The sequence below is a fragment of the Zootermopsis nevadensis genome, unplaced genomic scaffold (assembly GCF_977971745.1).
Source record: "Zootermopsis nevadensis isolate Lab colony 2312 unplaced genomic scaffold, Znev_1.0 Znev_ptg000032l, whole genome shotgun sequence".
Classification (NCBI taxonomy): Eukaryota; Metazoa; Arthropoda; class Insecta; order Blattodea; family Termopsidae; genus Zootermopsis; species Zootermopsis nevadensis.
The window spans coordinates 2,467,336-2,478,809 of record NW_028259164.1 but is presented as its reverse complement, the minus strand read 5'-3'; the positions used below and the strand labels follow the sequence as shown (position 1 = coordinate 2,478,809).

The 11,474-nt window shown below is 37.7% G+C and overlaps 1 protein-coding gene across 1 annotated transcript; it reads left to right on the top strand.

Annotated features, from left to right (window-relative positions):
• Positions 1-3,383: 3,383 nt before the first annotated feature.
• On the top strand, positions 3,384-9,096 carry HHEX (Hematopoietically expressed homeobox). The gene is made up of 4 exons (XM_022086797.2): positions 3,384-4,188; positions 7,494-7,702; positions 8,320-8,370; positions 8,777-9,096. The coding sequence occupies exons 1-4, from the start codon at positions 3,885-3,887 to the stop codon at positions 8,885-8,887; spliced, it is 675 nt and encodes a 224-aa protein (XP_021942489.1). The 5' UTR covers positions 3,384-3,884; the 3' UTR covers positions 8,888-9,096.
• Positions 9,097-11,474: the final 2,378 nt, after the last annotated feature.

Genomic DNA, 11,474 nt, shown 5'->3' with positions numbered 1-11,474 from the left:
ACCGAAATAAAAGTCAAAACAGCTGATAATTCATTTACGAGCCTTTATTTGATTTACTTCTGAATGGCTGTCAGTACTACAAATAAACGTTCCATAAAAAATTAGTCAATCACTCAAATTTAATTCAACCTCATACTGAGAAAAACGACGTAAATGATTCCTGTTCTAAATAGTGAGTTGATCTGCCAGCTTACCGATAAAAGGTTAACAAAAATTTAATAGTAATGTCTAAATATAACTTACGTATTTATATAAACTACATAACAACAGACGAATGAGAGACAAGGCGAATTTTTGCAATACATTACACAGTGTTTCCAATTACTTTAATTAATCAATTTCTCTTTCCTCCGTTTGATGACATTTAGTAACAATGTCGATAACACAGATAATAAACATGACAGTCAAAATTTTGTAACACACAGTTTCTTGTTACTCTAATATTTATTTTACCCAAATTTACGTAAATCTACAAAGCAGTTGAAATATGGACGTTATCTGACTGAGATTAAACTTGGGATCACCACTGAAACATAATCTCGCGTTATGGTTTAAAAATAAAGCATAACTACTCTAAAACGTGTAATTCTGTCACTAAATTCATTGCACCAATTTATCTTTAACCTCACATGAACACTGTCATCTTAAGATAACTATCTTCTGGGATGTTGTCGCAGTGTACAGACTGCGTATGAATACAAGATTTAATAACAAGGATAACTTTTCTTTACGAATGCAGTAGGCTAGAAATACGAACACTTAACATTTTTATTATTTAGTGTTCTGTCTGAGGACAGGTCCATATGAACAGGATCCTTCCATCCTTTTCTCGGACTGGGACCTGTTCATATACGTTCTTGGCAGATGATCCAGAAGTGGTTTGCCATTGCCTTCTTCTGTGTGTGAATGGAGTAATTGTTGGGATGCCACGGAGGAAAACTCCGTGTTGCCTAGACCACGGCCTTGCCCAACACAAGTTATAAATTCGGGCACCGCCGGGAATCGAACCCGGGACCCCCAGGATTACAAGGCCAGCGTTCTAACCGCTAGACCACCTCATCTTATTATTATTTAGTGTTCTGTCTGAGGACAGGTCCATATGAACAGGATCCTTCCATCCTTTTCTCGGACTGGGACCTGTTCATATACGTTCTTGGCAGATGATCCAGAAGTGGTTTGCCATTGCCTTCTTCTGTGTGTGACTGGAGTAATTGTTGGGATGCCACGGAGAAACCGGGGAAGCCCCCGGAGGGAAACTCCGTGTTGCCTAGACCACGGCCTTGCCCAACACAAGTTATAAATTCGGGCACCGCCGGGAATCGAACCCGAGACCCCAGGATTAGACCGCGGTTCACTTAACATTGCCAAGAAAAATTACCAACAATAAAATCAAACTAACGACTTTACTGTGCTCACAGTTTCCTTAATGGGAAATAAATTCAAAAAAATTGACGTGTCTGAGAAGCTAACGGTCCTGAGAGTGAGTATACTTGTTTAGCAAAGCAACTATAGTATTAAAAAAAAGGAAAAAAGTTATAACAAATGGACTGCGTCATATTGAAAGTGGATAAAATAATGAAGACCACCAACAAAGAGGAAATGTCTTGAGTTTCAGAATCTACAGGCTGAAAACAAGGCAATAACTCTTTATATATCGATATATCCCTTGTCGACTCGTGTCTCTTTATGTCTTCGAACAATCACTCAACATTTAATCGATTCACTTCTTATAATTTAACCGACTAATCTCATAAATATTCAAAATAAATAAATAATACGATAGATACTACACAAATATACGGCATATCTACGACATTTAAAGCAACAGTTCAGATTTAATGAAGTCTGTATTTTATGACATGTGAAGCCGAAGGCATTAGAGCAAAAGTGGGTTAACCAACAAAACAGAAAATCTGGAATAATAAAAAGCTCACCATCGCCTTTACTTCTATATTAACAAATTGCCTGTCAAGATTGACAGAAAAATATGCAGTATCGTACTCAGAAATTTTAACAAAGCAGTTTATAAAAAAATTAAAACCACAATTTATCTTGGCTTAATAAAGGGATATAATACGATTTAATGAGTGAAACATGTTTTGTTGCGCTGTGTAGAAGGAAATGTACGCAGTAGGACGTGAATGATTGGACTGCCTCTTGTCTCAGTACACTTTCCACGGAGCAGCACATAAAAATTTAAATCAGTTGCACAAACCATAACTTATTTTTGATTTCGTATTATAATTGAATGTAGTAAAATCTCAAATATGATCTTATATCAAGTTTATAATACATAAAAGTAGTAATTTTAAGAAATAAAAATCCCTCAAAACCACACGCACATTCATAAAAAATGTTTAATTTCTTTCCCCCATTTGCAATACAGTGTTTTTAGATCACTGTTGCGCCCAGTATTCAATTACGAATACAAACATGCAGACGAAGAGAGAGTTGCGGTATCAGACCGTAATTTCCCCTGAGAAAAATTGGCTTATTGGTGATCCCAGTTTTTAGATACTAATCAATGTTTAATAAAAATTTCCTTGGATATTATCCATCGTCTAGTAAATATAAAAAACGTAAAAACGACGTTTCGGAGATGGGACTCTATCTCTGTCTTCAGGTTCCTACACAGTTGGGCCCACTAGATAGAGCTAATCCCTATCTCCGTCGAATAAAAATTTCCTTGGATATTATCCATCGTCTAGTAAATATAAAAAAATTTAAAAACGACGTTTCGGAGATGCGACTCTATCTCCGTCTTCAGGTTCCTACACAGTTTGGCCCACTAGATAGAGCTAATCCCTATCTCCGTCGAATAAAAATTTCCTTGGATATTATCCATCGTCTAGTAAATATAAAAAACGTAAAAACGACGTTTCGGAGATGGGACTCTATCTCCGTCTTCAGGTTCCTACACAGTTGGGCCCACTAGATAGAGCTAATCCCTATCTCCTGTCCGGAGATAGAGTCGCATCTCCGAAACGTCGTTTTTACGTTTTTTTTATATTTACTAGACGATGGATAATATCCGAGGAAATTTTTTATTCAATTGACTCTTCACCATCGTCAAAAAGTTTTAGATTTGATAATCAATGTCTGCTTGATATTTTAGTACAACGCGAAATATGTAATACGGTTCTTAACACAGGATTTTTAAACGTTCATACAGAGATTAAACTAAGAATGGCGTGGTTATCAACTCTCTGTTAAGATTATCACGAATTTGTTTACCTGGATAACGAGATTAGTTAATGGATATTCTGCCTTAGCACACTGACATTGGTTGCCATGACAACTAAAAGTGCCATCGGTTTAGACAACGAGCTATTACTTGTAGTAGTAGTACCAGTAATGGTTGAACGGAGGGGAGGGGTGAAGGCTTATCACCAGCAATTCCTCTGTATCCATTTGACACTCCATAAAGAGGAAATAATCTCCAGCCGATAAGATCCCACAGTCAAGCAACCCGAAACAACAGAAGCATCAGGGTTACTGTTAGAGCCAAACTACCATTGAGTTCGCACGAACAAAGTTTGATTTTACGAACACACATGCGTTGTCCGTCAGTCTAAATTTTTTAAACCACTACAATACATAAATTAAAACAGTCAAATGTGTTTAATTAAGTAAGTGTGACTTTCAAATAATTTTTTTTAAAAAAAAAACATATTCATTAGCTTGTCAAACCTCTAGAAAATAATCTATAAGACATGAAATTTTATTACCGAAAATTACTTGTTAATCGACGTGTGTCTGGATAGAACGTTGAATTAAAGAAAATCAAGTTATCATCACCACTGATTGTGATTTATAGTGTGTGTATCTGCAGACGCATATTCTCGTCGTGTTTCGTGACATCTGAACTCCGTATATAAATTACTATGTGCTGTCGACCTAAGACGTCATTTCTAATAGACGACATTCTTCAAGATACACCTGGCAAGGCTTCAGAAGGTGAGAGCTCTAGATGGCCAGAAATACCATCGACGACGACATCCTTCTGTCTGAACCAAGGGACGCCACATCACACTTCGGATATGATTCGGATGCCAACATTGTCAGCGACGCGAGGCGTCTATGTGAGTGACGGATTTCCTACGGAGGACAGACTTCGTATTCACGATTATCCACGTCATCACAGCCAACCCCTGATCGACACGCTTATGACTGGAGCCCCTTACAGAGGTATGTAAGCTACACTATTTTTTTTTCAAAACCTCGGAGAGAATGCAATTTTCTAAAAAAAATAAAACCCAGGAACATCAATGTTTTAAATTACAAAGATATGAACACTTTTAATATGATAGGCATATTGCCCCCAACCCGAAGATCGTCTAGATCAGGGGTGGCCAACCCAAATGATCTTTCGGGCCACTTTGGAAATGCATCATAACTCCGCGGGCCACATATAAAATTATATGGATGCACAAATAATGTAATTTTTTTAATACATTGGTTTTCACTACTTTGGCCATTATAAAATAAATATATTTTGTAAAAGTGTGATGAATCTCGCGGGCCGGAAAAATGTTCAAGGCGGGCCACATGCGGCCCGCGGTTTGGCCACCCCTTGTCTAGATAATATTTAAATGTTCGATCCGTACCGCGAAGAAAACACAATGACTTCTAAGTCTGGTATTCTGAGTCACATCGTGTAATAACCCCAGGCAAATTATCTTTGCCATGTACTTAACAGAGTCAGATACGCAACTGTTTTAATGAGGAATTAAATGTTTGTATTTGCGCCTACTAGAGAAATATTTCAAGTGTTGTTATCTCTTTTACTCAAATGCCGGAAACAACTTAAATTTTATCACAAGACATCTGCTCGTCGGATAAAATTGACATCGAGACTTTTCATTTGTGTAGTCTAAGACGAAGTTAAGTTGACTGTTTATGTGAACGATTGACAAAAATAACTCCATGCAGCAGAAACAGATACTTCTTGAGAAGCTAATTAATATACATTTTAATATTATCCTTACATCTACACCTAGGTCTCCCAAGTGATCACTTATTTTCAGATTTTTTTAATAAATTTTTGTGCGAATTTCTCAATTCCACGTGCCGCCAGACCCCACCATGGCCCCAATTTGCATTTCTTTCTACCAAAGTCACCGCCGTCAGAATTTAATTTACATTTTCTCCGCATCGCACGGACAGCGCTCATTACAGACAAGCGTGTCGGACACTGGTCCTTACAATAAACTCAGATTCCCACCGCAAAAAACCTGTATTAACCTTTCCCATCTTATCAATACGCGTGATTAAATCCTCAGTAAGATTGTCCTATTTCTGCAAGTGACAAACAGTTCTTAAGAACAATAATCCTACCAGAACATTGTTCAATTTTAATACAGCACTTGAAGCTATTTGGATTGCCGACTTATTCTACGTTTTCCAAAGGACGACTGCCCAGATTATGATAGTCTCGTCTATAAATGGATAAGACGAAACAAGTCGATAGCTGATAACGATACTATCTCCTTTATGGAGCTTACGTGTGGGACGAGAACTTTGGAGTAATTAAGAACACAGCTAATCTTAACCTAACCCTCTGAAATCGAAGGTAGCCAAACTATTATTTTAAGAATTCAGTCCGTACCGCAAAGAAAACACAACACTTCACGGTTACGCGGATCAAATGGTTAACGCTGTTTAAGGAAATAATCGATTTTACACTGAGAACCATACCCATAAATACACTGTATCTGCAAATTGTAGTGTTACTGATTGTTAAAGCAGGTGGTACATATACAGGGTGAGTGGGAAGTAAGTATTCATTGAGAAATGGTTATAACCTCTATATTTCCAATGCAAAGCTATTATTTAGTGTTCTGTCCGGCGACACGTCCATATGAACAGGATCCTTCCATCCTTTTCTCGGACTGGGACCTGTTCATATACGTTCTTGGCAGATGATCCAGAAGTGGTTTGCCATTGCCTTCTTCTGAGTGTGAATGGAGTAATTGTTGGGATGCCACAGAGAAACCGGGGAAGCCCGCGGAGGAAAACTCCGTGCTGCCTAGACCACGGCCTTGCCCAACACAAGTTATAAATTCGGGCACCGCCGGGAATCGAACCCGAGACCCCCCCAGGATTACAAGGCCAGCGTTCTAACCTAACCTAACCTACCCTATTATTTATTTATTTAGTGTTCTGTCTGACGACAGGTCCATATGAACAGGATCCTTCCATCCTTTTCTCGGACTGGGACCTGTTCATATACGTTCTTGGCAGATGATCCAGAAGTGGTTTGCCATTGCCTTCTTCTGTGTGTGAATGGAGTAATTGTTGGGATGCCACGGAGGAAAACTCCGTGTTGCCTAGACCACGGCCTTGCCCAACACAAGTTATAAATTCGGGCACCGCCGGGAATCGAACCCGAGACCCCCCCAGGATTACAAGGCCAGCGTTCTAACCTAACCTAACCTACCCTATTATTTATTTATGCCAGCGTTCTAACCGCTAGACCACCGTGGCAGATTTAATGACTACTTATCTAATATACCAGAAAGACAATAGTTTTTTTTTTACAGAAACGAAAACATATTACATTAATATATATCCTCTTCGAGATATTTATAGCAAAGCACTAATAACTACATAGTAGCTCGGAAGCCAGCCGTTCCCTCTTTATCACGTGACTTCCACCACTTCCTGTCATCGGGAAGTTGTACAGGAAAATCGTTCGTTATTACCGGAAGTTTTTACGAGTCCTTTACAAATCTGAGTGTAGATAACGAACGTCGGATATAGTGAGACAAATAACGCATATAAACGAAAGAAGGAAGACTCTTTACGGAAGCCTTTTCTCACTTGAATTCATAACTGCGGTGAATACGAGATACTTCGGTGCTACTTTTTAAATTCTGAGTTCATTGACGGAAATATAAGGAACAAGGAAACAGATGGTTACAACAAAAATTAAGAGCAGTAATAACACTTGTAATTCGTAGGTCATCACGACATTTTCCAACAGGAAGAACGTAAAACTTCATGCGATAAACAAATCAGTTTATAAAAATATATTAGCAGGTTCCTGAATAAATACAAATTATAACAAAAACCCACTTATATTTCTTGAATAATCGTTAAAATATGCATGTTCGACATATTTAAATACAAAACCCTTTGTCTGTTTTACTTAAAGAATATTTCCAACGTGATTAGGTAAGCATTTCGCATTTTCTCGAGTTACTCATTTTATTTCAACACTTGACATCCTTTGATATCTGAATATAACACGAAAATATGGCGTGGATTTTTAGTTACGTATACAGAGTGTCCCAAAAACACAGAAACACATTATAATAAAGTGACTGATTTTCAGTCAGTATCTCACCGCTGTCAACTGTGCCACGAAGTTAACGGCGGTCATTTTAATATCTACGTCACATTTGTTAATTTTATGTAAAGTCTTTGCTTCATTCACTGAATGTTCTTATACGTCTTTTTTTGGACACCCTGTATATGTGTAACCTGTGTAGGAGGTTTCGGGCGGTGCTGGGCAGTGGTGCCTACCTATTCGCTAACCGTCCTCACAAGACCTCCGGGCCACAACAAGAGGAAAGGCGGCCAAGTGAGGTTTTCCGCTCAGCAGACCTCAACTTTGGAGAGGAGGTTCAGTCAACACAAATACCTCAGCCCTGAGGAAAGACGCCATCTGGCAACTCAGCTGAAGCTCACCGATCGACAGGCAATAATAACTTTACTTTGCTCACATCTGATCCTTTTGGGGGAGGGGGTGTAAAAAGGCGAAGGGAAAACTACAGGCTGTCCCAAAAACATGTATTCACATTATAATACGGTGGCCGCTTGACAGTCAGCTGTGCCACGAATGTATATATATATTTTTGAAACATCCTGTATATAATGAAAAGCTTCATAATTTATATTCTTCCCTAATATTAGAAGGGTGGCCAAATCAAAAAGCTAAGGTGGGTGGGGTGTGAAGCGGGGAGTAGGAATTGCATGCTCAAGAGAGGGTCTAATGGCGAGCTTTTGTGAACACGGTAATGACTTTGTTCCACTTTTCTACTTACTCATTGAGTAGTAATTAAAAGAGTTCTATGTAAAGAATATATTTTTTAAAAAAAATTTAGACAGGCAATTATTTGAATTTATTAAAAAAAAACAATTAACCTACATTAAACTTTATATATATTTAAGCAATATTTTCACTTTTGTTTTATTAATTATTGGCGTTTCAGTTTAGATAAAAATTTCCCCCTCAGAAGACAAATAATTTTCTCTGAATATTAAGTTTATACATGTCATATTTTTCCTTTAAGAATCGATGTATTCTTTTCGTAGGTTAAAACATGGTTCCAGAACCGAAGGGCAAAATGGAGACGAACAAATGCAGTGAGTATTAAAGTCACTACGGTGACAAGACACACCAATTACATAATTCAATTCTTGTATAAGACACGAGCGTCTGCAATCTCGTAAAACAGATCTTATCAAAGCCGTTCTGTCCGGGTTCCATTACAATTATCAAAGATGATTCACATATTGGACCTCATCACATGTCAGAAATAATTACCACATTTTCCTAATAGCAGCAGCACCTGCAAAATAGTACTTTCTGCCATCTAGCGTCATTACTGAGAACCTTCGGGCCTAGCGTGACACAAAATCATAATTTCATTGTTATAACACTTGTAAGAGAATACTAACCATTAAATAACTTGCAGTTTTTGAGTATTTCACAACAATATGAAGTTTTAATATAAACAGTAAATTCATTACACTTTTATTTTAATTTCAGTCAACGTCTATAACCGACGGATGCCAGTCAGATGATACGACGTCTTGTAACACATTAACTGATGAAGACGTCTTCGACAGTTCATTATCACCAATAAATATTCCGAGGTGATCCTTTGTTACATTTGATCTGACACTAGTTGTGTGTGAAATACAGCAAGAATGGCTTTACAGTGTAAAGGTTGTATGAAAACATTTTCCTTCTGGACACATTGAAAGCCTTAAGTTACCAGCCCTGATTTTTTTTTTTTAAATATTCGTGACTGCGCTACAAACGTTAACCAAAATAAATCAAGAATACAATTCATTTTCACAACCAAACTGTATTATTATTTCGTAATCCATATTTTAAGCAGGGCGTGACATGTCAGTTTATTTACATTCTCGATTTCCATTTTATCAAGAGTAATGTGATTTGGACAGATTTAAGCTGGCTTAGGGCAAAGTCCAACTTTTCACAAGTTTAAAATTTTTCTACAAAGATATTTAATTGAAATACGTGTATAATATAGCCTGCTGACTTTCTACCTGAACTAATTTTTGAAAACCACCTCAGTATGGCCTACGATTTAACAATACGAACTGAGTAGTAAAAAAAATCCGGTTGAAATCAATTCGACTACCAGTCCATTAACGCACTTCAAAAACTTCGCGTTTAGATTAAACTGTTTGTCCAAGTAATATTCCATTAAACTAGAAGCTAAGAGTGCGCTATCAGAAACAACATTTGAACGAACTGTTGTCAAACTAGGCATCGCGTAATCTCGTACCAGTGATTAATGAGGCACAGGAGTGTCCACTTTCAACAAAGCAATTATAATTTTTTTTAACCAATTATAAAAAAAATATCCATACTTGAATAAATACAATGTACAACGAGATCGATAAAATAATGTCTTCCGCGTAAAAAAAGTTTCAGAAGAAATTGTTTACAATATAAATGACACTGGCAAACCTCACCTATCATTTGTGGCCCTCAAATAAATAAACAACTAACTAACTCCATGATGGATACCCCTTCTTGAGAACCTAACAGCACGCTGAACCAATCAGTAAATTATTTGCCTTCAATGAAACCAGAATGTTCATTACCGTGTTCACAAGTAACCGCCACTGGACCCTATCCTGAATTTAATAAATCCAATCCACATCCTACAAGCATTTCTCCTGACATCCATTTTAATATCATACTTATATCTACGTCTAGATCTTACGAGTGATCTCTCCCTTTCAGGCATCTCAACCAGAATGTCGAATTAATTTTTCATCTTACGCACGCTACGTGACATAACATAATTAGAAATAATCAAAATTGATTTATCTTCACCGATATTATCATCTCAATGACGAAAAATAAATCAGAAACATTTTCAGTCTTATCGGACAATGAGCAATGCAAACGCATCTGTGGGTAGAGAGTTGTTCATGACGTCACTCAGTCGCTTGTTGCACCAACCTTCGTTAAGTGATGACCCGCGTCAAACATTTTTCCTTCTGTACAAACTAAGCAATCGGATACTCGTACGGGTAAAGATATAAAGAAACGACCCTATAATTGGAAACGTTTGCTCATTTAATTTGAAATCAATTTTTAATCTTAAAAGAAGCCATGCTCGTAAATGAAACTGCAGATTTAGTCATATTATAAGCGATCCATCATTTCCTGTAACAGACTGGGTGATCCTTCACTGTCGACCAGCAACCACGAAGCTCGTCAGAGTGACAAAGCTGACGTGGAAGCAGGACAACCCCATTATCAGCAACTACACAGAAATCATCCACAGCTTCATAGACCTTGTAACTACTTAGATCCAAATTAACTGGCTGCCACGGTACGAACCAGTCAGACGGAAGCATTCTCAAATTCGAAAGTTCGCTACATCAGTCAAACTACAACCGAAATATTTGAACACTGCAACATCCCTTTCGGTTTTATGCACGAATCAGTGACGTTAACGCCGAAGAACGCGTAAATAATATTTTAGAAGTCAGTCCGTACCTCATAGAAAACACGATACGTCACCATTACAGTGATCAACTGGTTAACGCTGTTCAAGGAAATAATCGCTGTTTATTTTGATAATCATACGAAACAAATACAGAATGAATAGCTACTGATTATTAAAACACGTAGTACACTTAAGTCTTTACGTGGAACTTGGCATAATTGGGCCAAAACTTATAAATAATAAGACAATGTATAAATATCACGTAATCGGTTTCCGGTAAAAATTACTTGGACGCTTGTCGCCATAATGAAAACTTGGCTTTATGGCCTCTGTTTTGTGGAGGCCTCAGGACGACCGCTTCCATCGCACCCTTCTTAATCCGACACTGATTTGGAAGGTCATTCATATACTTCGCGTTTCTACATTTGTCTCCACATAATTGACTTCAGTAGTTCATAGTTTTTCTAGTTATAAACAGCATTCAATACAGTACGGAACTGAGGGCTGCTGGCGTCGACAATACCCATATCAAAGAACACCTGTCCTGGATATAAAGTGCAATTCATAGGAAACTTGACGGCAATATACGCTGTTTATACAGTGTCAGGCGTGTGAACTGACAGTACCTTTTAGTGGCCAGCGTGTGTGATAGAATGAGGCTAGACCATGACGACCCATCAGGACTAGACATTACATCAAACGTCACTAATATGGTTTGGCTATTTCATGTATTATACTCTATAGACTTAA

Excerpts from the sequence above, each read along its gene's own strand:
- HHEX (XM_022086797.2), top strand. The coding sequence starts at position 3,885 with ATGTGCTGTCGACCTAAGACGTCATTTCTAATAGACGACATTCTTCAA. Across the intron at positions 4,189-7,493 it reads GACTGGAGCCCCTTACAGAG|GAGGTTTCGGGCGGTGCTGG; the intron begins GTATGTAAGCTA and ends TAACCTGTGTAG. Across the intron at positions 8,371-8,776 it reads AATGGAGACGAACAAATGCA|TCAACGTCTATAACCGACGG; the intron begins GTGAGTATTAAA and ends TTTTAATTTCAG.